The sequence below is a fragment of the Carassius auratus genome, chromosome 45, assembly GCF_003368295.1.
Source record: "Carassius auratus strain Wakin chromosome 45, ASM336829v1, whole genome shotgun sequence".
Lineage (NCBI taxonomy): Eukaryota > Metazoa > Chordata > Actinopteri > Cypriniformes > Cyprinidae > Carassius > Carassius auratus.
The window spans coordinates 11,328,827-11,356,460 of NC_039287.1; the positions used below are offsets into that span (position 1 = coordinate 11,328,827).

General features: G+C 36.3%; 2 protein-coding genes across 6 annotated transcripts in view; both read right to left on the reverse strand.

The window, feature by feature from the left end:
* Positions 1 to 4,787: 4,787 nt before the first annotated feature.
* LOC113063277 (opsin-5-like) lies at positions 4,788 to 24,377 on the reverse strand. The gene is made up of 7 exons (XM_026233548.1): positions 24,021 to 24,377; positions 17,651 to 17,735; positions 11,913 to 12,075; positions 10,852 to 10,979; positions 10,287 to 10,621; positions 7,104 to 7,833; positions 4,788 to 7,017 (listed from the first exon to the last, which is right to left on the reverse strand). The coding sequence occupies exons 1-6, from the start codon at positions 24,021 to 24,023 to the stop codon at positions 7,171 to 7,173; spliced, it is 1,377 nt and encodes a 458-aa protein (XP_026089333.1). The 5' UTR covers positions 24,024 to 24,377; the 3' UTR covers positions 4,788 to 7,017; positions 7,104 to 7,170.
* Positions 24,378 to 26,321: 1,944 nt separating this feature from the next.
* LOC113063270 (trafficking protein particle complex subunit 8-like) overlaps positions 26,322 to 27,634 on the reverse strand; it is a 41,030-nt gene continuing 39,717 nt past the window's right edge. For all 5 annotated transcript variants that reach the window (XM_026233533.1, XM_026233532.1, XM_026233531.1 and 2 more), the window contains one exon: positions 26,322 to 27,573. In XM_026233533.1, the coding sequence (XP_026089318.1) occupies positions 27,339 to 27,573 (235 nt within the window). In that variant the 3' untranslated portion in view covers positions 26,322 to 27,338. The remainder of the gene's footprint in view (positions 27,574 to 27,634) is intronic.

A 27,634-nucleotide genomic window follows, 5' to 3' on the forward strand; every position in this document is an offset into this window, starting at 1 on the left:
TTCACGGGGCCAGGTGCCCAGGAAGGCAGAGATCGTCAGTCTCCGGTTCGGGACATGGCATGTGTCTCCGTGCAAGCAGGTGATGGGGCAGGTAGCTTTGGTTTCTCCGCATGGCATGAGGATGCTAGATTGCACTAAACTACCCGCACTGCCGGAGTCTAGGAGGGCTTGGACTGGACGGCTGTTCATTTTCACCTCTGCCTCCGGCGCCCCCTGGGGCAGGTCACGGTGTACAATACAGCCCACCAGCAACGTCCGTGCGGGAGATGCAGGGTCCGCTGTGGGTATTGGATTGACCTTCGCCGGCCTAGCTACTGGTCGCAAGGTGCCCTCCTGCGCCCGCCACTCCTGGACCACCCTCCGGGGGAAATGACCTCGACTGCTGCCCAGTGTCCCGCTGTTTGGCAGCATCCGCCAGTTCCACCGCCTCGAAGAGGTCGGTTATGGTGGTGGGGTTCCGCATTCCAACCACTTGATGATGAGTCCGTGGGGTGGCTCGGAGGAATCGGTCAACGACCACGCGCTCCACAACTTGGGCAGCTGTGGGCCCTCTGCCGAGCAGCCAATGCTGTGCGAGGCGGGACAGTTCAGCCGCCTGGGCTCGGGCTGGGAGTCGGAGTTTGTATTCCCATTCATGGAAGTGCTGTGACGAGCTTCCCGATTCCACATCAGCATTGCCCTGGTAATTCAAGAGGAGCACTGGCTCAAAGCTCATCATGGGCTGATCACCTGCACCTCATCATATATATATATATATATATATATATATATATATATATATATATATATATATATATTGGCCTAAAGATGAGTTCAGGCCAGGACCCATATCAAACACTTGAACTTTGGGTAGACCATATATATTGCATGTTTAAGTTGGTTTAAGACAAGTAATTTCCTGTCGCCAGCAGGTGGGGGTATGATAATAAATATTGGCCTTAAGATCTGTTGAGAGCAGGAATCTTATCAAACGTGTAGTTTAGGGCAGATCAGACATTTAATGTTTAAGTTAGTTTAAAATAAGTATTTCCTGTTGCCAGCAGGTGGTGCTATAATTATAATTGAATATTGGCCTTTAGATGTGTTTTTGCAGATTGGGCATTGTATGCATGAGTTACAACAACTTTCTGTTTCATATTATTAATAGCATCCTTTAGTACATAGTAAGTGTTGCAAGCATGTTTGAAAATATTTCTGGCATTGTTAGCACACAATGGTATATTTTACTCTGTTGCTAAAACATGTTACTTCTTGTTGCCAGTAGGTGGCACTTTAACTATAACCAAATATGAGGATGTAGATATCTTCAGGCCAGGACTCAAATCAAACTCGTGAAGTTTGAGGCAGATTGGACATTGTATGCACGAGTTAAAGTAATGTTCTGCAACAACTGCATAAATGCTTTAACACTGATTTAAGTGTTGCTAGCATGTTTTAGCATGTTTCTAGAATTTTGTCAGTCTATTTAACACTTGTTGATGCTTTTTATTATTTTGCAAGCAGTCCATAACTGTGTTACACTGGACACTTCCTGTTGCCAGCAGGTGGCACTATGACTACAAACTAATACGGGCATGTTGATGTGTTCAGGACAGGACTCTTGTCAAATGTGTGAATTTTGGGGTAGATCGGATATTGCTAGCCGAGTTACAGCAACTTCCCTTTTCACTGCATTAGTACCATGCTTTAGCACTTAGCTAAGTGCTACTAGCATGTTTTAGTATGTTTCTAACATGTTGCCAGTGTATTCAGCACTTGCTGACACTTTGTTGCTAGGAGTCCATAACAGTCCATAACAGTGTTACACATTAAACTACCTGTTGCCAGCAGGTGGCGCTATGACTATAACCAAATACGGGCATGTTGATGTGTTCAGGTCAGGACTCTTATAAAATGTGTAGATTGGGCATTGCTTGCCTGAGTTACAAACATTAGTAGCATGCTTTAGCACTTAGCTAAGTGGTGCTACCATGTATTAGTATTTTTCTAGCATGATGCCAACCTATTTAACCATGTCACTTCCTGTTACCAGCAGGTGGCGCTATGACTATAACTGAATTTGGTCATGGGTGTTTATTCAGGACTGAACACCTATCACACGTGTGAAGTTTGGGGGCAGATCAGACATTGCTTGCCAGAGCATCCTTTTTCACGGTGAAACATCAGATTTGTCAGACCGCCAGGGACCCACCCCTTGACAAAAACTCAATGTACACGTATGTACCAATTTTCATGCATGTACATGAAACATAACTCGAGGTGCACTCTGTTGAAATTGAAGAGGTGGTGCTATTGAGCCATTTTGCCAGACCTACTTCTGCAAAGTTTCGTGAGTTTTAGAGCATGTTTAGGCCTTCAAAAATGTGATTAATTTCAGGGAAGATGAAGAAAGTGAAAGTGAGGTGAAATTCAGCCAAGTATGGTGACCCATACTCAGAATTTGTGCTTTGCATTTATCCCATCCGAAGTGCACACACACAGAGCAGTGAACACACACACACTATGAACACACACCCGGAGCAGTGGGCAGTCATTTATTCTGCGGTTGGGGGTTCGGTGCCTTGCTCAAGGGCACCTAAGTCGTGGTATTGAGGGTGGAGAGAGCACTCTACATTCACTCCCCCACCCACAATTCCTGCCGGCCCGAGACTCAAACTCACAACCTTTCGATTGCCAGTCTGACTCAACACATTCCCTTACGGGAAGAAGAAGAATAAAGGGACCAATTCCAAGAGGGTCCTCGTACCATCGATGCTTGGGTCCTAAAAACCTAAATGGGATGTGTTTTCCCCCCATTAATCAACATGTAATAAGTAGAGATAATAGGCAAATAATTCTCAGCTTATTAGTCTGTAGTTCTTCCTTTGCAAAAAAAATATTGTTTAGTGTGGAGAAAAGAAGTTACCAGGGCCATTCACACAGATCAAGCAGAATAGAGGAATGGAAAAAGTGTAGTGTTTTCAAAAGTTTTAAGAAGACTTTTTAAACCATTTATTGATTTATTTATTTATATTTAGAATGTTGAGTAATGAGATGTAGCAAAACACATCAGTCAAGCAAATGTTTAGATAAAAAACAATGAAAAAAACATTGCAGTGAATGATGTGTGTGGGGATGGCCCCTTATTGTTTCTATATGGAGAAATTGGAGAAAATAGTCTATTGCAATCATAAAAAGGGCAAAAACAAGTGCTCTCTTGTAAAAAATAAAAAAATGTTCAGTAGCATGCAATAGATTTCAACAGTTTTCCTTTAGAATGTTGCTAAGATTCTAAGCTTAAAATAGGCTGATGACATCAATTTACTCTTATATACCTTTTTTATTTTAACATTTCACTAGTGAATTCAATATAAATTTAAATATAATTAACATTTCTTTTAAAAACTTATTTATTTTTCTTCACAGAGCGTGCTGTAATGCATTCTGTGATTGCCTTGTCAGTAAATGCATTGCATTGCTGCCTCAGATCTTAAATAAAACAAACGGTCTATGTAGGCAGCATAATTAGGAAGAGCTAGCTTTTGGAACAGCTATAACAAAGCTTCTGACATTCACCCTGCCTGAGAAAATTAGTTTATTGTTAATTTAAGCTATTGAGGCTGTATATAATTGACCATTCATTTGATTTATAAACTCTGTGTAGGCTGTGCATTTCCTAGTTTTTCCACAGATTATTTCCTCAAGGTGCATTTTGTATATGCATGAGTGTGTGTATATGTGGGCTGCTTAAGTGTACAAAAAGTGTAGTGTAGTGCTGCTGCATGCCGCTGTTCAGAGCATTTCATCAATTAATGATGTTACTGTATGTGAATTTATAAAGAAAGTGGTTTGAAGTTCAAAAAATGCAAACAGATGAAATAATTGCAAAAGATTTTATAGATCAGAAATCCAACTTTCTAGTTTAGGTTTAAATTAGGAACTGAATCAGGATTCACATGGACCTCCAGGTTTATGTGTTTGCTTCTCGTCTTACTGATTTGGCAAGAAAGGTCACATGCAGATAAACAGCCTGGTCACCTGGGTGATGATACCTTAAATCCACATGCATCAGTGTCTTTCGATGTTTGCTGTTCAGGATGTCTGCTTTGCACCATTCACTCTCTCTCTCACACACACACACAATGGAAAACTGTCCTTATGGTAGAGTATACAGCCTTTATCTACAGTTATTTGATGTCGAAAATCAAATTCAATATAGATGTCTTTATAGTTTATGAATTGCTGACTCATTCCAACAGTGTTGACACCGCTCTCACTCCACATTAAAGTTATGTACTGTCATAAGTCAAATGAACTGGGTCAGGAATGCAGTGCAAAGTCAGGAACTGACAGCATAGGCCTATACAGTATATGGCAGGATTAAGATTAATTAATATTAAGAACTTTAGTAGAACGTCAATGATTTAGAGTTTTACTAATATATAAAACCTTATCATTACGTAGCAGCTTTACAAAAATGGACTTGTCTGGATTGAAATGGGTCTCTCTCTCTCTCTCTCTCTCTTTCATAAAGCTTGAAAGGCTAGTTCACCCTCATGTGGCTCTAAATAAAAGACTGTATTCATCATATATAGTCATTGTATCTCTTACATTTGGATTAATGTTTGAATAATTATGTTTACTCTTTTGTATTTCTTATGGGAGTGTAATGTATGTACTTATGATTTGTATGTTTTGTATAAACAAAAAAATTGAGATATGAAAAGCATTATATATTATTTGTTTCCCATTTTATTTTACTCTCCTTTTTAACTGAAAAAAATAAAATAAAAAATAAGTTTTCGTTTTTGCAAGCATAGTGAAAAAAAGCCAAGTTTTAACTCATTAGAAGCACCAAGAACAAGGAGTTGAAAGATTTTATACTCCAATCATGCAATAAACATCACTCATAAACATTTGCTACATTTAAAGGGTTTAACTTAAGTAATTAAATACTTAAGTAATTAAGTATGAGCATTAAGATCTTTTACACTTAGGTTGCTTTCCCCAACTATATTTGACTTGAAAAATAAATAAATAAATTACATATAATCAATTGCAATGAATTTAAATAAATAGCTACCGATATCCAAATACATCTTTAATAAATAAAAAAGCATATGGTACATCTTAAGAGCCCATGTCAATTAAATGAACTCTTCTTCGACCACTGAATGAAGCTGATAGTACAATACAAACTGTACAAAGACTCTGTAATAGAGAGATTATAAATATTTACAAGGGTGATCATTCGAGGGGTCCAACACATACAACTGTAACACACATATATAATTCACATTTTCAAATGATTTTGGATATCAGCGCAGTGCTTCCCTAAGCAAGCACCCAGATTCTTGTAGCAATCACATATGATACACACAAAAGAAATTTTAACAGTCTACCATAAATATTTCATACCATCCATTAAACTTTGCTTTTATTTATTTTTAGATTTAGTTTATATTTATCATGTGGCAGTTCTTCATTTATTTTTAAGTGTTATCTGGAAGTCGTTCCAAATGTTTGTATGGGGTCAGAAACAAAAAGCAGGTAAAAACTAAGAAACTACATTAATGTGAATGAATTCAAACATGGACGTCAGTCTGAATTAAGTCTCATTTAACTGTTAGCAGTTCTGAAACAGATTCTTGAGTGTAACCATCAAAACATCCATCCAGTGGCACTAACACTAACTTTTTAAATTAAAGTTCATATATTTCAAATATATGATATATTTCATATATATCAAAATTTGAAGTATATCAGTTAGTCACTTAAATAGGGCTTTTCATGTTGCATCTAACCCCATGTTATCATCATTCTAAACCAAGCTTTAAACCTGAGTAGAGTAATGTTTGACACTTGTACTTTAATAGCAGGGTTAACACTGCTTTTTTCTGGTGTTAAAAAACCCTGCTCTGGAGTAGGGTTAGCCATGCTTTTGTGATGTTAACCCCTCATTGTTGCCACCAAATGAGTAAATTATGAAATGGTGGTGTGTTAGAATGCTACGGCTATGCTTAGCATCTACACCCAATCATGTGCCTCACATTCCAAGCTAGGAAGGCATTAAGGTACGTCCAACTTCAATGTTAGCTTCACTAGATTGAGCGGCCATGTAAAATTACTACTTACATATTTCAGATGATAAGCCATTTGAGGTCAACGAATGATAGTCAAGCATGTGGATGTATATATGCACATAATTCTGTCACAACATCTGTCTGTCATGGACTGCTTGACCTCACCACTTTTTATAGATTGTTTTTGACTCTGCCTGCAAAGTCACTGCATGATAAGGCAGCAAGGCATCAAGCTGCCTAAGCTTTTGGATGCAGCCAGTATTTTGTATAAATGGAAGGAATATGTGTGAAGAAGAGAGCATGTCATTCAGACCATTCAGGAAAAATATAATAGTAAAGTCTGCAATATTTAATATGAAGATGTGCAATGCTAATGCTGTTATGTAAACAGGTCGAGTGCTGCATTCATCAAGGCAGTGACACTGATATTGCAAATATGCATATAAGAACATTAACCTGGGGTTTAGGATGTACTGTATGAAACAGTGTACGAATACCCAGGAGTAATTGTTAACCCCAGGTAATTATAAGCAATATAAAACATGAAGCAAATTAACCCAGGATTCAATCAACCCAGGTGTTTGGAATAACCCAGGGTTAACAATTTCAAGTGTGAAAAGCCCAAATTGATTTGAAATGAGGTTCCTCCAATAGCTGTACATACACTGATTAAAGCAACTTTGAGAATGCATGTGTTGATTCCCTCAGCAGGTAAGACTTAGGGCTTTAAATAACTTTAAATGCTTTTAAATAAAACTTTAAATAACTCTTCATTTAAAAATTCAATGAGTTAAAAAAAAAAAAAACACCAATGCTGTGTCAGTTGTTCTTAAGAAAACTTTTCTTACAAAAAAAAAAAAAAAACATAATTTGCACTCCATTACAGATCAATTAACACACACAATACTTGTTCAGAAAGTCTTTTGTTGTCAGAGTCTTAATTGAGGCATATATATGTATATATATATATATATATATATATATATATATATATATATATATATATATATATATATATATATATATATATATATATATATGTATATATATAAAGGTGAATACATGCAGCATATGTGTATAGACACACACCCATGAATAGGCTTAGGTGTTACAGTTTGGCATTTTTGCCAGCTTTGCCATGAGCAGACACTGTTTCCAATGTGATCTCCAGACTGTCAATCTCAAAACATTTCCGCCCTCTCACGATCACCCGCACAGACTTTTTACACTCAATTGATTGGCTCTTTGGTTTGTGTTCTTTTATCACTCTAGGTTTTCGTTTTGGCTCCAGCTCCAATTTGAGTTCGGTGCTGTTCTGCAGAGACAACTGCACAGTGTTCACGTTGACGGGACAGCGGCGTGGGTAGCGCTTAAACTGCTCAAATGGGTCATTGCAACTCTCACAAGGGCAACGAAACAGACCTACAGGCCCCCCCATTGATTCTGAGATGGATTGGCCTGGACGCCGCAGGGGCCGCAGACTGAGGGCTAGTGATGGGCGGTAGCTCCAGCGGGGAAAACAATGGCACAGGCAGTGGTGCATGCAAACCCCTCGCAGTGAGCGCATGTCCTTGCAGAGGAGGTGGCGGAAGTTGGGTTTGAGCAAGAGGTAGATGAGAGGGTTATAAAGAGTGGAGGACTTGGCAAAAACTGCAGGGATGGCAAATGCCAGGGGCGGGATGTCCTCAAAATGACCAAATGCCGCCCACATAGACACTAATGCATATGGACTCCATGCAGCGAAGAATCCTATACACACCGCCACACTCAGCTGAGAAAGACAAAGAAAGAGCACAAAAGAGATGTTATGCAGTACTTCATGAGAGCTATCATGGTATATTAGTTCTAACAGTACAGGAGTTTTTGGGCACATCTTCTTGGGCAGCTGTTCTTACACTACCAAAAACCATAACTACTTAGTAATATTTTATTTAGTTATATATAAACAGTATATGTTACTGTCCAAAGGTTTGGGTCAGCTAGACTTTTTTTATTGAGAGAAACCATACATTTTATTCAGCAAGAACCCATTAAATTGATCATAAAAGACAGCACAGACATTTATCAAGCTATTGCATTAATACAACATTGTCTTACAATAGTGTACTCCATATATGCAGGGCCGGACTTAAATAATAAGTGAATTAAATGACCACTTACGGTCTCAAGTAATCATGGGGGCCCCATCTTATATTGGCAAAACGTATTTGTTAAAGTCTCCAGTGTGTATTTGTATTCTGGAGAGCATTAAATGTTTGTAGCAAAGTGCTCAGGTAGGGGAAGTTACCAGTAACAATGGACCCAAATCCTATAGTCGACTATGCCACTCGGAATATACTGGGACACAAGCCTTATGCAATGGCACACAGGTTCATTGCCAAAAGCAGAGTAAGCAGGGAGACATGAACAAGGTATAAAAATGAAGCAGTTTATTTATATACTCAAAAATGAAACATTAAATTGAACACATTTGTTTTTGTACACAAGATCTTAAATCAAACCAAATACACAAATCTACCATTTTTTTCAGAAATAACGAGAGAAATGGCCAGTGGGGGCCTTTTGGATTTTCACCTCATACTATACTTACAACCACACATTTGAGAAAGCAATACAATTGGTTAAAGGGTCATGAAACCCCAGAACACATTTTTTTGAGATGGGAACAGATAGATATGTATTAGCTGCACATCACTTTGTAAACTGGGGACTAGTTTTTTTAAGAAAGAAGCTGTACCAATTCCCATATCTACAGATTTGGTAAGTGTTTGCTTAATTATTGTTTATTTTTTAAGTTGGCTATTCAGATGATTATGCTAGATTTTATCAGAGCAGACATGGTCAGTGTTAACAAGTTACTAAGTAGTTCTCATTGCTCTGCTCTATTGTGGTCGTATTGTTAAAATGAGTATTGCTTATTGTAAAAATGCATCTTAAAAAAAAAAAAAATTAAACTGTTGTAAAATAGTTGCAGTTGTCCTCTGAGCCCAAATTCGTCACGAAGACAGAAGCATTCACAAAAGATGCGTCATGCCAAACAAATGTTGATTCACCAATGAAGCATGCATTCATACAGCATTCATTAATAATTTGACATCGTGAGATTGCGATAGGCTGAAGTGAGTGACAAAATTTTGTGACAGCTTTTCTATGCGTGCTGGTGCAAACTGCTGCACACTCAAATAAATGCATGCATAAATGCACTGGAGATTTTCAGCATCAGGTTGAATAATTATTTGATGAATTATCCAATCGAGAATTTCTGAAGGTATAACTAAACTATAAACTAAAGAGAGAGCAAAATAAGGGTTAGGTGTAAAAGAGCAAAGAGATATTGTGTTAGGGCCCCATACCTGCATGGAATTTAATTAGGGCCCCCAAATCACTAAATCCGCCCCTGAATATATGCAATTTTAACCTGTGAATGGTTAGCATCCCACTATCAGGAGAATAAATTAGATATTTGAAAGCTTAAATTAGATACAATTTGAAACCTTTTTGAGATCAGACACTGTGTTAGCATGGAAATGGTTTTTTAAATCATTTTTGTGGGCTCCTCCTCCTGGTGGATGGAGTCAATAGTCATATTACAATATGTATTACAATAAAAAAAAAAAAAAGTTATAATGTTGACAAAACATAATGTTGAAAAGGTCAGAGTCTCAAGATTCTATATTTGGTGGTTATTTTGTAAGTAATAAGTAATATTGTGGCAGAAATGTATACATTTTTCGACAGGAAAATGCATGTAAAAATTTTTGTGGAGTTTTTAATGTCACTGGGTGGCTATTTTCGATATAGCACCTACACAAATCAATTTTTGTAATATCAACTTCAAATTCAGAAAATTACTTAGACATGTTGAACTTATAGCAATTTTAGTTGGCAAAATATTTTGTAAAATATTTATTTTTTATTACATTTTCTTTCGGAATTTTTTTATTTTTTTTTGTAAATGCTTTCACTTCAGCAATAATCTTCTGATTCTTTTCTTTAAAAACAGACCAGTATTGTATTCCAAGGCATTCATGAATTACAACCAGTTCAGATAATGTATTTTCATGTTCAAAAAGGAGGGGTTAAAATTATATATATTATATATGTGGTTTAATTTTTCTTGTCAACAAAAATGTTATTTTCATTGCCATTTTGATATTGACTGCATTTATGTTGGATGTGTTTGTCAAAAGACAGAAAATGATAATAATAATAATAACACTGCACCTTCACAATGATGGCCTGGATGTTTCCCATGCGCGTATGCACTGAGATGTGTTTCTCCACTGCTCTGCGGGACTCTCGGACCGTGAGCAGTATTCGTGTGTAGGAGACGATGATGATGCCACATGGCAGCAGGTAACAGGCAATGAAGAGCACAGAGGTGTAGGAGCGAGCAACTGAGTCGTGATTGGACCAGGCCCAGTCAATACAGCAAGCTGTGCCATAGGGTTCAGGAGCATACTGCCCCCAGTGAGTGAGGGGGGAGCATGCGAACACGAGTGCGTAGGCCCACGCGCATACTATTAACACACGACCGTGCTCATAAGTGAACCTATTACCTACAGGTACACACATATACACTTTTAAACACTAATTCATACAGCAACACATCAAGTGATCTTTATGAGTGAGTCATTGAATTATTCTTTCAACCCAACTGGTCAGTGTTATAATACAAAATAATAAAATAAAAATCTACTTTTATTTAATAATATTTACTTATTTATATAATCTTTGTATAATATTTCTTATATTTAACATAACTATAATAAAGTATAATGTAGGGTACCGTGAAGTGGATAGCAGACTTTGAGGCAGCAAACAGTGCTCAGTATAGTGAGAGTGGTCAGAGAGCAGATCCCGAACAAAACACCACAGAAGGCATAGATCACACACACTGTTCTTCCATAAAGCCATCTGCAAACAGAAACAGCCCTTAGTAAGAAAAAGCAAGATCAAAGCATCTTCTTTGCAAAGAAGCACAAGAATTGGCATTCTTGTCAGCCAAATCACCTTTTCTTTTTCTTTTTTTACCATGCAATTTAATAACTGCCTTCTTTACTTGTGCCACTATACTTTATAAAAAAAAGGAAACCATTTATCTAGCACATTTCATACAAAGTGGTAATTCCAATTGATTTACATAGTCATGATAAGGAAAAATAAAAATAAAAACTTACAATCATGAGAATAAAAATAGTACTTAGAATAAGAAAGTATATAAATAAATGTTCAATAAAATAAACAAAAAATACCACATTAAAATGTTTATCATACAAAATCTCAACAAAAATTAAAGGATTAAAGTTTATTAAACTACCATTAACTGCATAAGCCCTGTCTTGTTTCTGAACTGGTAGATCACAATGTTAGCAGCTACAAAGTCAAGAGTTTCATTCCTAGGAAACATTTAGTTAGTGCCAAAATGTCAGAGTTTGATTAGATGATTAGATAAACATCCCCAGATGTCTACAACAAAAGATATGTGTATCAAGCTTATTTATTTTGAAATTCACAATTACATAATTAGTTGCATTTTTTCAGCTGTCTTGAAAGATCATGATGAGCATGAAACATGATGAGCTGAAGGGAGATGACAGCTAAGTATGGTACTGTATGTGTGTGTAGGATATAGAGATATAGAAAGAGAAAGAAAGGGAAGACAAAGAAGGAAAAAAATCAACCACAGACTGACAATCCAAGATCCCCCAATATAAAAATTAAGAGGTCTTGAATCTCTTTGAATCAAGGTCCTGCTGTTGCAGTTTCACAGGACTGCTTGCATGCTGGTTTAATAACTACCCTCTCCTGTTTTTCTTTTCTTTTCAAGTTTTTATTTCTTTGTGGTACCTGTGTGCGAGGCTTGAGGTGACTGCGAGGGGGTAGAGGCTGAGGGTCATGCCCAGGTCACTGATGGCCAGGTTAACAATGAAGAATTCGGCTGGTTTTAACAGGTGCTTCTTCTTGTAGGACACATACAGCAACATACTGTTTCCACAGAGCGAACAAACACCTGCAAGTCCAAAAATGTAAGATGAATTTGGGATATATGATGTTCCACAAGATCGTTTCTGAAAGTTAATTTTTCATCCACCAACACACTGGAACTGAACCACACTCTCGTTTATAAATAATTGATAAAAATAGAAAAGATATTTGGCAGTGCAGTCTGTAGTCCCAAAAGCCGGAAGAGAAATAGCATTTTGAAGTGATAGGATTGCTCAGGAGTTTTTAGAAAGGCAGTTTTTGATTTATTAGTAAAATAACATTCAAGCTTGTTTTACTACATAAATTACACATACTTCAAACATGATTTTATATGACATTGTTTGGATAAATGAACAAATATATTCTAAAATAAAAACTGATTTGTTTTCTCCTGTTGATGTACTGTATGATTCAAGGAATTTTGTCAGGATATCACACGGAAGCTGAGGTTAGTGAATTCAACACAGTGTTTTATTATGGTAAAGTTCGTGAGAGGTGAGTAAGGGAAATCTTGGTGCGGGGTCTGTGGAGTTCATGTTCGTGGAAGCTGGGGAATTCCGCTTCTGTGTTCGTTACGTGTCGAGACATCAAAGCCACACAATGCATGAATATCAATACTTGTCTCTTTTTTTTTGCAGTGGGAGAACAGTTTCTGAAAATCACATTTTCACTTTGTCGAGAAGATGCGGTGAGTTGGAGGCAAGATCGTGAGGTTGATTCCTGTTGGAGGCTTGACGGTGAGCTTTTGCTGGTTTGGAATGACATAGAGGTAAGTGATTAATGACAAATTTTTAATTTTGGGGTGGAGTAACCCTTTAAGGAATGCATTCTGCGCATTAAACTATGCACCTGCCTTCGTTCTCAAATTAATCTAAGAACAATTCCATTTATTCCAATGAATGAATCTGCACATTAGTTCAGGTTGAGGTGAAATTACGGCTTAACTTAAAATTATTTCTTCAAATAAAATGGCAAATTAAAATGCAATACCACTATTCATAGCAGCAAAATAAGTAGTATTCAGTTATTGGTCTTTTTAAAATCAATTTATGATTTTCTTTTCTTTTTAATTGAAAATCATGCAGTCCACAGATATCTCTAAATCATTTTCTTTTGTAAAACTGAGCGAGCAAGAGTAAACAAGAGGACAGTGCTTAGTAAAAATGCTGGAAATGCTGTTGTGTATGACAGCTTTGTGGCCAGAAACAGGCCATTAGAAATAGCTTAAAGGGTTAGTTCATCCAAAAATGAAAATTATGTCATTAATAACTCACCCTCATGTCGTTCCAAACCCGTGAGACCTCTGTTCATCTTCGGAACACAGTTTAAGATATTTTAGATTTAGTCCGAGAGCTCTCAGTCCCTCCATTGAAGCTGTGTGAACGGTATACTGTCCATGTCCAGAAAGGTAAGAAAAACATCATCAAAGTAGTCCATGTGACATCAGAGGGTCAGTTAGAATTTGTTGAAGCATCGAAAATACATTTTGGTCCAAAAATAGCAAAAACTACGACTTTATTTATGTCTTCTCTTCCGGGGTCTGTTGTGAGTGCGTTCACTATGCTGCTGATGTATGACGCTGCTGACGTGTTTTCTGGTGTGCCCAATAACAAACATCAGCAGCATAGTGAATGCACTCACAACAGACCCGGACAGGAGGGTGAGTCATAAATGACAATTTTCATTTTTGGATGAACTAAATCTTTAATGTTGATTAATGTAAGATTAGACTTTTTTTCTGTAACAATATTTTTATTGATATTATTTGTTTTTTATTACTGCAAAAAAAAAATCTGTAAATATAACTGTAAAAAATGGCAGCTGTGGTTGCCAGAATTTTACTGTAAAAAATGCGGTAGCAACATTTATAGGTTTTATAGATTTAACGAAAGCCTCTTCCACACTGCGATTCCGGAAAATACACGGGTAATGTATGCCAGAAATTGTTCCCGGGTCACTAGATTTTGCTCCTTTCAAACTGCCTGTGATTACCCTGAATATGTGCATGCATTCACACACAACCCGTAAAGGTCCCGTAAAGACACATGACATCAGGATGTTATGTGTAATGTACGAGTCGAAAACGCTAGGCACTTTAACTTTCACTTAAGCTGGCGAACAATCTCAGCTTCAGCACGGAAAGTGAGGAACTACCTGATCTCTGCTTCATTACAGTTTGCACATATTTTTTTCATTGCGAACGTTGATCTGCCTTCAAAACACCTGACAAAAGAGTTCTGCGATAACGTGTGTCATCACTACAACAAGGCATTAGATCTGGCTTTTGTTCACACAGCACTCATCCCGGGATTGAACCCAGCAATGTTACTAGGCCCCCGACCCGGGATCAATCCCGGAATCAATCCCGGGACATGTTTGCTTTCACACAGAAGGGCGACCCGGAAATTTCCGGCATTTTTCTGGGTCCAACGTGTAGTGTGAAAGGGGTAATTTAAGTGATATAATGTTAATATACTGTATCAACCTATCAAAGTAATGAAATCTGTTTTGTACATTTGTAATACACTGATAACCACTAAATGCAAGTGGTGATGAGAAAGTCACGTGATGAACCAAAGCCCATCCCAAGCAGCTTTTAAGTAATAACATATAGAAAGTGCACAGTGTCATTTACATAAACACAACCGTAATGTGCAAACTGATAAGAAAAAAACTAAGAAACATAGATATTTCAACAAGAAAACTAATTTGAATTGTAAAGAAGGGAATTCTGGGAATGTCAATTTACGGTTATTCACAAATGAATAAATTATATGTTCTTTTTCACTTCCAAAAATGGTATACTACTGTAGAATGACATGTAATGTCCGATACAGTTTTTCACTGTTTATAGTTGGGGAATTTACCACTAACCCTTCATTTTTACAGTGTTTTACTGTTAAATTTAGTCATTTCTGTACAGTCTATGGCAAAATTTTGATCCAAATTGGATAACAACAAACAGTCTCAGCTGGTCAGATTGACAAATGAAATTTTCACAACAATCAACCTTTAGATTATGAACCTTATATACTGTCAGAAAATCGCATCCTATTTACACAGATAGTGCAAGATTCAGATGCGATCTGAGGACTTCTTTTAAGGAACAGCACACACAAATGAAGGCTGAGATCTTGGTTTTAATACCTTATAGTGATAAACATAAGCCGTATGTATTATTTCATCAATAAAAATATACCATGGCAAAATTCTTATGAAAGGGATCATGTAAATAATCCTGGCAGGGTGGTCCTCTCAAGGTGCATTTCAGACTGACTGACATTTGGTAGTGTAGTTTAATTAATTAATGCTTAATTATCTTTTTATTTATCAGATCCAGTACAATTTACTTTGTGCCCTCAGCTCTCAATCAAAGTTTAATATTTTTTTTAATGAAAAATGTAAAAGTGTGCCCCTCTGATCTAAAGCTTCCACCGATGAATGTTTCTCACATTATTCTACTACTGCATTCACACAAACTTTCAAAAGTGCAAGAAAATGCTGAGAGATGGATTTTTGCATATCTAGTAAAGAAAAATGTAAAATTATCAATCACACCCTCAGAAACTTTGTTTTACCCCATCACAGTAACTAGTTTAATTACTATAACGCAAAAAAAAAAAAAACATTTTCAATCATAACAACATTTTGTTAAAACATTTTTATTCCAGAAATGCATTGGACAAGAGGAAAGGTACAGAGGCAATGTAAGTGAATAAAACAGAGCGAGATGGAAGAGAGAAAGAATAAAGAAGAAGGACAGTGCTCTATATGTCCTATTAAAAAAGCCAATTAGCATTTAGCATACAAGTGTTCTGACACTCATTCCACTTCCATTGTTTCTGCACCCAACACATCAGTATTTATGATGCAGAAAGTGAACACTATCAACAACAACATGTCTGAATATTTTAATCATGCTGCAATGAGGTATACAAGGAACCATAATCATAAATAACAAAAGAAGAAAAAACAGACCAAGGAGGACTGTAGTGATCCACAGAAGTGCTTTCACTTAAATAATCAATGAACACTGCAGAGATCCACAGTGCATTTCAAATGAAACATTATAACACTTCAACGTTTTCTATCAAAACAAACTGAGGACAGCACATGAAAACCAATCTGAATGTGGAAATTTTGTGTGCAGGCCATCAAAGAGAAAGAATGTCTGCAGAGATCTTTGTTAGAAGAAGAATGAATGTCAAAGAACTTATGACACACACACACACACACACACACACACATAGCCAACACAAAGTATGCAGGATACATATGAACACACAAAAACCACACGTATCAAAACTGCAATACATTTGATGCAGGAAAACAACTTTAAGTTTGTTTTTCAAACAGCCATATATCTAGATTTACAGTCAGTTCACCCTCTGTTTATGAAAAAGGTTATTAAAAGAGACTTTGTATGCATTTCTTAGTGATCCTGGCAGCAGAAAATGGTCTATTATGTGTGTGCAGTGTGTATCTATTGTGCATGTATGCAGCCTTATAAGTTCAAAAACATAATATATATATATATATATTATTCCAAACTTTTGACTGGAGGTGTGAACATTATAAAAAACAAATTTTTGCTTAGTTTAAAAAATGTCTCCTATTATCCTTTGGAGTTATTTTTAGTAACATTATTAGAATATTTTAGTTCCTGTACATATAAACACGTGAAGGTGGCTGTAACCTCAGTACATTTTATATATATATAAAAAAGTAGAATCTGAAGCACATGTGATAAAAAAAAAAGAAAGTAAGCAGTAGAGCACTTCTGCTTGAGTGACCGAACGTATACCGTAATTCAGTTTAGACAGTTAGCTAGATGAAATGTTCATTGTGCATTTATTTGTGAGGGTCATGGGTGCAGCCCACACAACTGCATCGTCAGCACTTAAACTAATCAAAAAGATGCATGTAAACAGCAAGTGAATTACTGCTGGCAGCCTACTGTATTTGGTAAGACAAAACATTCAGTGTTACAGATATCAGAGATTCAGTATCAACAAACAGTATGGTTGATGAAGGCTAAACTATTAATAGATTTTATGAAGGACTTCATTAAGAACACAATTGCTAAATAAATGGTTGAATTAATCTATTATTTGTAAAAAGACGTATATGTATTGCATATCTGTGTATATGTGCCATTTACTCAGTACTATTTGTTGCCTTGTCACAAATTACCCTTTATTCAAGTGCAATCAGATTACACAAAGAGCCCCAACTCCACAGGATTGTTTGTGCCACTATGTGATTTGCTAAATTCCTTCAGTGGAAACAGTATATTTCCTTCTTACTGAATTCCCCCAACAAACTCCCAGTCACAAACCTAATCTGTATCACCTGCATGTGTTTAACAAACATACCCCATCAAAAAGCATCCAGGATAGGATATGTAAACACGGAGAGTGCAGAACTGAAAACCTGTTAAAATCAGATCAGAGCAAAGTGCAGTCAACCCTTACTTTCAGTGCTAGATGTATATGTGGATTAAATAGAAGCAAATACAAAACCTGTAACTCTGTTATGGATCATAGAACAAAGTTGATGAGAATTTAGATGAAAGATTAAATGAATTCTCTCACTCTTACCGAAAAGGGAGTAAAATATGCCCACTGTGATGTCAGCAGCCGCTGGGATGTTAGACTGGAAGGTGCTGTTTTCCAGTCCTTGCATCTGTAACACACACACAGAGAGAGATCTAAAATAAATAAATAAATAAATAATAAAACTAATAATAAATAATCAGTGTAAAGCAATATTAAATGTGTTTTGAGTCTGTCACACCACAGAAAAAATGTGTTATTAACCACCCAGCCAAATTTGAATGATAAGAAAAAAAAAATGCTATGTAAATAAAATGTTATCAAAAACTTGACAACGCCCACTCACAGTTAACAACGCCCACTCAAGGGAAAGCTGCCACCTCCCTAAACTGTCAAATTTAAATAAGGACACCGAGCTGTTCTGTAAATTATTGCAAGCAAATATACATATACCTGATGAAGGCATAGCTAGCTAGGGAACTGTAGGCGGTATATTACCACTATTTTCTTAGATAATACACTGTAGTTAAGTACACTGTAAGTGCACATACTGTAAAATAAAGTGTAATAGATATGTCTGTTTCAGAAGACATATTATGGGTTTATAATGAATTGCCTTAATATTCTTTGATTACATTTTGATGTATCTGGGACTGAGTCATGAAACAGTGCTATTTGTGTCACCATAACTTACTACTGATATAATTCACAGGACACTGAATCTAACTGTGTAATGGATTTAACTGGGTGCAAAAAAAGCACAAAAAAAAAAAAAAAAAAAAAAAAAAAAAAAAAAAATACATGAAAAAAGGTTTTAATTTAGCATTAGGTTTATTTTTAAATGTCTACCAATTTGAATGTATTTGTTCATTATAATAGTATACAAAAAAATTACAAATAATGGTAACCTTTTAAATATTGCTTTTATTGAAATAATATATAAAGGATTCAGTTTCTAAATAAATGCTTTATGCATTTCTAAGATCTTCTGTTGAAATAAACAGACCTAAGCTTAATCAGAGCATACAGTGCAAGCATTGCCAGTGTCAGGATCCCAGGGAATCCATGAAGTTAAAAATAAAATAAAATGTGTAGATAAAGCATCTGTCAAATGCATAATTATAAACACAACAGACCTTAGTCAAGGTATGGATGAAAACAGGATTGTGCAGGATAGACTGCAGTCTTTACAGTGGTACATACTGTGCAAAGTAAAAGGTCACATAATTTTCACAACGTATGTAAAATGTTATGTATTTTTTGTATTTTCTGAAAGTTTCTTTGGAAAGATTTTTTGTCAGCTGAAATGTTTTGTTCTGTAGCTGTTTCTGCTACAGAATAAAAAAAAATAAAATAAAAAGGTGATTGCAACATTATATAACATGTTGCAATTACCGGTAACATGTTTTTTTTTTATCCCATGGCGGAAACAAGCTTCTATAAAGGTCTGTTAAAGTTGTTATTCACAGACACGTTATTAATCCTGACATCTACCCTTGTCATGTTCATGAGAGAAGTTGACCTGTCTTTTAAAACCAGTCTGAATAAATCAAATCAAAATGATAGATTCATGAGCTGTTCCTTTAATTAACCTGTTTGGGAACAGAGCCAGAGACAGAGGGAGAGGAGAGCGAGAAACATTTAGGCATCCTTCCCAGTAAACCAATTTTCAGTAATTCTGGAACACATCATAAATCTTTTCTCAGAATTTGTATTAGAAACGTGTGAGTATTTCCTCTAATCTCTTTGAGCAGCCTGCCAGTTTAGAGTAACAGCTGTGCATTTAGCCTTTAACTTTCATTAGGCTGATTGCCAGCCTCTTTAAATTACATCTGTATAAATATTCCATCCGTCTCCCTCTTTTTTCTCCTTACTTCCTTACCTACTTCACTCAAACACACACATGCAGCATACTGATCAGCAGTGGAGCTGACGCTGAATCTGCACACTCAAACATCTCTAGAGATCAATAATCCCAGACCTACACTACATTCTTCCATGCAAACCCATTCTATGAGTAAAAGATCTTTAATGTTTTATATATAAGCAAACAGACAGCGCTCCCTTTAGACAAGCCATCAAAGAACTCATCAAACCTGCAGGGAAGGGGAAAAGGCACTGTTTTACTGATGAACTATCTTTCCCAGCCACTGTCTTCCTCATTTGCATTGAGATACAAATACAATCTGAATCTCAATCCATGAACCCGCATCACAAACCATATTCTGTGTGTGTATTTACAACAAACAAACTCCTCATGGCTTGGAGTTTATGAATGAACATAATCTTGCCATCTTTAATGGTAAAACCTATATCATCACAACATCCTTTTGAACACTAAGTTCTATTATGTCATTTTGACATGATATCCTTCTCACGCACATACACACATTCATCTTTACTGAGGCTTGACATGTTATTACTTTGGCCAAATATTCACACAGCCAAAGGCTTGCTGGAGTTTGCATTACTGAAAACCTGCTAAACGTAATAACCCCAGCAAATGAATAAAATAAAATAAAAAATACAAATAAAATACTAGATTTCCCAAAATGAATTCATTCCACACCTGTACTACAATTATTATAAAACACCACAGTCTGGAGTGTTTGGTGTCTGTGATGTGCACATCTCTTATATTTCTTAAAAAACAACTTCACAACAGCCAAAGCACACACAGGGCGGCGTGGGTTAACTCTCTCAGCTGTCTCGTATGAAAGGAATGGAGAAAAGTGAAAATTTGTTTCTTCATTAGAACACATTTGGAGGAATTTAGCATTACATCACTTGCTCATCAATGGATCCTCTGCAGTGAATGGGTGCCGTCAAAACAGCTGATATAAAAATATTACAATAATTCACAAGTAATCCACATGACTCCAGCCCATCAGTTATCATCTTATGAAGTGAAAAGCTGCATTTTTGTAAGAAACAAATCTATAATTTAGAGTTTTTGCAATCGTTGCTTCCAACTAAAATATGAAGTTCTATCCATAACATTTCTGTCTCCAATTAAAAAGTAATCTTGTCTGATTTAAAAGAGAAATATTAAAAGATTGAGCACCTTTTACAAGTGAAAGCAATTCTAAAGCAATTTGTCTGGATTTTGATGTGAGAAGATTGACGATGGACATTTATCACTGGAGGAAGCCTTAGGCCTATTATGGACTCTCGTTTTAGCCAGAAGCTATATTTTAAAGTTAAATGATGGATTTATTTTTTACAAACACAACTTTTCACTTCACAAAATGTTAACTGATGGACAGGAGTCATGGAGGTCACTTGTGGTTTATTGTGGTGTTGACTTAGTATTTACTTTCAGTTTGCACATTTTCCGTGTCGTGTTTTTAGGCTGATGCAAACTAATGAATAATCAGCACTGTTACTGGCAATTGTGACGATTCTGGTCAGTCTGAACGCTCATCCAAACACACACAGATGATGGTCAATCAGAGAACACCTCTAATTCACCTGCCGCTCCATCAGTACTGTAATGAAGATCAGTCAGCCAAACAGTCTTCCATTGATTACACACACAAGGACACAAGAATATACATATGAATGCACTGCCATTCACAAGGGAAAGATCTGAAGTCTCAGTGATTTAATAAAGGAGGGACCACATTGCTGTCTTGTTCTGGGTGGAGTCTCCAGATATGCATTCATAACTCAATCTATATTCTAACCCACTCTCTACATGACATGCATTTAAATCAGTCAGCTACAATGAGTCAAAATCCTTCAGTGTTTGAGGTTGGTTTCAATGAGAAAGAGTGTGTTTGTCACTTGTTTGTACTGTTGTCACTTGCAGTACTCAGTCTGCTGATTAAATGAGAAAACTTCACCTCACGTCTCTGTGAATTTACCATCAGATCATAAACAACAGCTCTGAAGATATTCTTGGGGAGTTTATTAATGAGGAAAAACGAACTGTAAATATAAGTAAGTCATATGATGTCATATGGAGTATGACTTGGCGCTATATACTTTAGATAGATATAATATTTAGATATCAGCCAGTGTTTCCCACAGGGTGAGGTTAAGAGACCAGGACATGTGGACCTCAGACCCTCTCAGGGTTCAGTATCTAAAATGTTGTATATTTTACATTTAAATGCATACATTTTTGGGACAAAATTAGGAAACCTCTTCCACTGATCAAACTGAACAGAGAACAATAAAAAGGTATTTGTATTGACGATTAGCTGGGAATTAAAGTGGACTCAAACCCCTTTATAGATTTGACTGTGTCTTAGTCCAAAACATTCATACTGGTCTTTTTAGGAAGCCAACATATCTGAATTTAATAATCATCATCATTTTGTGATTTGTTAAAAATCCAGAGGGGGTTAGGAGGTAGTCATTTGAATAAAATGACATAACTGAAAAAAAAATTGTAGAAGTAACCAAAAATGCAGTATAACTGATATAAAATATACAGTAAAAATACAAAAAAGAAATAAATAAATAACAATTGTTGAACATTTTTTTAACAGATTATGTCTAACACAAATATATTACTATTGTTAACACAACTGCACTGTAAAATAATAATTACTGCTTAATTATATGAATAATTTTACTTATCAGTACAGTAATAAAATTATAGTACGTCTTAATTTCTTCACTTGCGAACCTTAAATCCTCAAGTTTTTATTTTGCGTGATTAAAACAGCTGTTAGACAAGCATGAAATATTAAGGCAATACTACTACAGCTGAAGATATCAAGCAAATTTGTGTTAAATGTTTTTTGTTGTTTTTTTAACCAGATTTCATAAACATTCCTGATTATAATTACACAAACTGACTGCATTGACTGTGTACAGACAGTTTTATAACTATATTATTTTCTTTCCTGACAGTTTTTTTATGTCCCAGTTTATGGCATTTTCATCATTGCATCAACGTAATATACTTCTTAAGTAATAGGGTGAACTGTTAAATCACCGTATATATGTCTACTATATTAATTTAATCCATTAATGGCAGCAGGGGCTGCAGTCAGGGACAGGTGAAGGACGAAAGGAAGCGTTACATGCATCCTTGCCAAACCTCTCCATCTATGGGTGATGAAAAAAAAAAAAAGATTATGATATTTCTTTAGTTACCAGAATATCTTAAACCTTAATAAAAGCGATGTAATAACAAAAACGACCAATATATGGTTGTTGTCTGTTTCAGTAATGTGATTAAAATCTGTGATTGTTGGACTGTTGCAGCAGTGTTGTAACAGAGTGGGTTGAAACATAAGAAATGAGCTACAGCTGGGGAGAAATTATGACAACCGATTTCATCTGAACCAGCAGGTTAATTTAGAATCAATCTTTTCATCTACATGTTAAACAGAATTTTTTTAATATCCTGATAAAATTCATGTTTTTTTTTTTTTTTTTACTATGTACTTCTTCTGGATCCACGAAGACACAACACACTTACTTACTAAATGGGGACATTCCATTCTTCTATTGTTTTTATAAATACTTCAACCGAACCCTAACTGAAAACTTTATGCATTAAAAAATAAAAATAAAAAATACTTTATACAGTTGTATCAAATGAGGATCACTTCAGAGAGAGGTTCTGTCATATTTAACTCACTCCTAGGCACAAATTTGGCCACAAAATATGATTAGACTCACAAAGACATTTAGCTGACATTGACTTATGTTTTCATACCAGCTACTTATAAACCCTAACAGAAAACTTTCAGAATTTTTATAATATTACTTCACGGTTTTTGCAAATAAGAAAATCCACAAAGGAAGTTTTTTTGTGAGATTTATGTAAGATTTAGTTCATTTCTGGGTAAAAGTATAAGAATATATCGATTTGTTACTATTGTTGTTAGAGTTGATCAACAAATTTCCTATTAGTTTACTATTTTTAAATTAAAATGAAATGAGCTGAGGAAACTCTTAATTACTCTAAAAAAGTACCTTTTATTACCACAATAGAGTCGAGTAGCTAAATCATCTGTGTTTTAATTGGTGTCACAAACCACCCAAGTAGTGGAGTGTAGACTGCACCAACACTCCTTGTTTGACATTAATTTACACAGTTTAGGAATAAGGTGCAGATTTATCAACTCCATTCGTTTGTAGCAGACAAACATGGAAATTAATTATTAAAGCAAAATAACACTGACATAATCAACAAGTGAATGCCTATGCATGAAGAATGTCGTCGCGAGACACCAAAATTGAGAATTAAAGCCCAATAATCGCAAGACACTGTGGTTTCAGGCGCGCGTCTCATCGGCACCAATCTCTGGTGTCCAGCTCCCCATCCGTGCGCTATTTATCCACATGCACCTGCCCGCTATAGGACACATTCGATGTCATCACTCATGCAAAGTGGGTTCAAACAACCCTGATTAATCTCTTCCACACAACATCTCCAAAACCACCGTCCTACCATGACAGCGGCCAGCCTCGCCTCTCCTCGGGGAGCCGAAGGGGTTCCTCCGCTTTATCTGTGATCATTCGGCATCTCTGACCCACATAGCGGGGGCACGCGCAGTTAAGTGGCTTCGCGTGGGAGACTAAAAACCAGATATGAGACCTTCCGGTGCTGATCAGAGTTTTTGCGCAAGACTGTGCGCAAATGCAGGTGATCCTGAGAGGTTGACAGCGAGGTGTGATTGTGAATGCTCCCCACCTCTCTTTTCCATTAAATAGCACTATACTGAACCCCTGACGCACGCACGCAACGGTGAGTTTGGAAACACATCTGGTTATCTTTGCAAACAGCGCGCGTTACAGCAGCCTCTCGTGCCTTTTCACACATTACATTAGATCTGGATTCTCGTACTGGGACAGTGTTTAGCGTTCAGGTGCAACACGATTAGTGCTTCAAGACTCCTTTTAAATCGAATTAGAATTAGCCAATATAAGAATGAGCCAATTTTAAAAGAAGCAGAGCAAAGAAAGAGGAAAAATAAGGAATGGAAAGAAACGAACGGAAATGAAAAGCAGGAAGGTACAGAAGAGAAAATGGAACGAGAAAGAAGGGAAGATGTAGGGTAAGTGAACGAGGAAAAAAAATCTGTATTTTATAGTTTAACTCTAAATTAAGACAGGCTGACGTTTAATTCAGGTGATGACATAAAAAAAAAAAAAAAAAAAAAAAAAAAAAAGAGAGTAAGCCACTTTAACCTTACTTTGTTTCCAAACACGAGCTCGCGCACATCGAACTGCACGTGAACGCTCATTCAATGTGAAGCGCGTGAAATTATCCAGCGGCGGGAAGCTGGGCTACAGTTAACCACCCAGTCCTTCCCTTCCCTCCAGCGTCATTTTACCATTGACAATTTACCTGAACATTTTCCGAGCGAGAGAGAGAGAGAATGAATTTTCTGCATATAGAGCAAATGAAGATAAATGAATGAACGCAAGAGACCGAAAAAAACGTTATATGGATATATTTGGTAACATAAAAACAGGAGAGAAATTTACTATGTTTGTATTGTGTGCATTTTTGCTGAGAACTACAAATCTTGACAAAACATGCTATAGTTAGGCCAACGTTACCTGTATTTGCTACACTGAAATTTTGCAGAGCATTTATGGCATGTTAATTTCTTCAGAATATATATATTACATATATAAATATATATATTAAAAAAAATTATTTATATGTAAACCATGACGTTTCTTTTAATTTGCATGTGAATTAAAATAATGTTAGTAAACTAATGCTAGGTAAGCAATCGTTCAAAAACGTTTAAGTAGCTTAACTTTTCACAGCTGTCTGTATCCAATGTTTCCATATTGACCTTAATTTTGTGTTAAGCAGATAGAAAAGAACGGTCAATTATGGTGAATTGTATGTAAATTAAAATGTTTACAACCAGCGAAATTAATACAGACAAGTGTCCTTTTCAGACTTCTACAAACAAAAATGTTGGTTTAATCTGGTTATGGCTTTTTGTTAGTGTGGTATAATACATAGAGTACCACTAAATCACATTGTGATTATCATAATATTCACATGTATGAAAATACATTAGCTAAAGTGGGAAGGCTACAGGAACTGATATAGTTAAACGTTTTTTTTACTGTAATTTTACTGGGGGGAAAACATCACAAACCTCAGTTGATAATTTTAGATGATTATTACAATAGCATGATAAAAACCTTCTGAGACTTTGAAAAAACAAAACAAAATGAGAGATACATTTCTGATAAAACAAGTATGAAGTATAAAAAAGTCAAATATGTGGGTGCACCGTTATGTCAATATTGTTGTGAAATTCATCACATTCTTTTCACTGATGTTTCAGCTGCCAACATCAACAGAATGATGTTAAGCATGTCAAATTTTCCAGCTAGCTTTTGTTTGTTTCAGGGACGAAAACGCATAACATTTTATACAAACCTAGTGGTTAACTCCAGCAATCCAACCTTACATAAGGAACAATACCACTGACCGAACCAGATGCGTTTAAATGAATGACTTCGAAGACAAGAAAGGATTTTCTGGCTAGATTTTGAAGCTCCGATTGGTGTTGCACTTGTTAGTTGAAACTATTATTAAAAACAAATTAAAAGCCTCACATTCATTATTTGCTACAGCGTGTTCGATCACGTTTCCCAGGAACAGCATATTAGACAAACTTGTGTGTTGCAACTAGTAGATGGTACTTGCTAAATAAATATAGCAAATTCCCTTTCTGAAATAAAATAAATGACTAAGAAGGCAACAGGCAGCCGCGTTCTTGGTTACTGGTTACATTTTATTCTATGTACAGTTATTTGTTATAAATATAATACATTCTATTCATTTTTTTCAGGAATGCATCATGTAGATGCATTTAAATAACAGTTCGATCATAGTAGTGGAGATGACAGAATGAGAGCCAAGGTGGTGGGAGAGGATGATTGGTTTGTAGAAAATTAAACCTCTCTGGAGAAAACGGCACAGCCCACCCACACAAAGATGCACAAACAAAAATATGCCCTCAGACTGACTTTCACCCCTTTTGGTGTCCTTTCAGGTCCTTTAAAGTCTATGCTGTTTGACTGGGCAACATGGATTCAGCCATTTCCTCACTGGGGCACGACATTAAGATGGCTCCTTTTTGGACTTCATCGATTCCACTGGTTTCTCTCAAGGTCACGTTAAGTTCCATCTTACACCACATTTGCAGCCTTCTTGAACAAGGCCGAAATATGTTGTCCTTTCAACAGCTGCAATGATATCAACCACAGCGCATCAGGTTACAGTGTTGTGTTTCATCTTCTGGTTTTAAGATGGTGTTTTTTTGTTTGTTAATGTGGCAACAGAGCACAGTGGACAACCGTGAGATAGCCAGCAGGGCAGTACGAGGCAGAGATGCATAGCCATTTACATTACCACATGTTTGGGATCTTGAGAATTAGTTCTAAAAACAAAAAGATTTCATAAAACAAAAGCAAAATTCTTCAAAAGATACATGGTTGACATGAGAGATAAATTAACATGAGAAAACAAAAAAACAGATCCAGTCACGCTTCAGGTGCATTTAAGACAAAACATCTAAAGTCTGTTTGTGTTTAGCTCACCATTGCAGACCATACAAGCACATCAGATGCAGTGTTAATTGGAAACATGTGTTCAAGTCTTTTTAATTACTCATCTCTCTCAATTAGATTTAGTTTTAGCAAGAAGTAGAAAAATCTTGGATTCCGGTCCATTTCAGTTATTTAGGTGAACATACTTTGAACAAAGGTTGGATGGACGTTGCGGAGTTACTCAAATGCTGTTGACGATAATGAGGGCAGGCATGGCGCTCTGCTGGCTTGTCTCACACATAGTGCTGGTCTGTGCCAACTTAGCGAAGACACGGGGTGTGCCCAAATTATAAACTCCAGCCTGGAAGAAACAAGCTTTCAAGAGAAGCCTGTACACCTCTTGAGCCTGGAGCTGCAACTTGTATTGGGTCTGGCCCAGCCAGCTAAAAGACCCATGCACTTCCAGTGACTCCGGGCTGCCAAGAAAGACAACAAGAGTATGAGATTGCTTTGAAGTGCAAATGCATTCCATATTTC

Excerpts from the sequence above, each read along its gene's own strand:
- LOC113063277 (XM_026233548.1), bottom strand. Across the intron at positions 10,622-10,851 it reads AGTCTGCTATCCACTTCACG|GTAATAGGTTCACTTATGAG; the intron begins GTACCCTACATT and ends GTGTACCTGTAG. Across the intron at positions 7,834-10,286 it reads TCCAGGCCATCATTGTGAAG|CTGAGTGTGGCGGTGTGTAT; the intron begins GTGCAGTGTTAT and ends TGTCTTTCTCAG.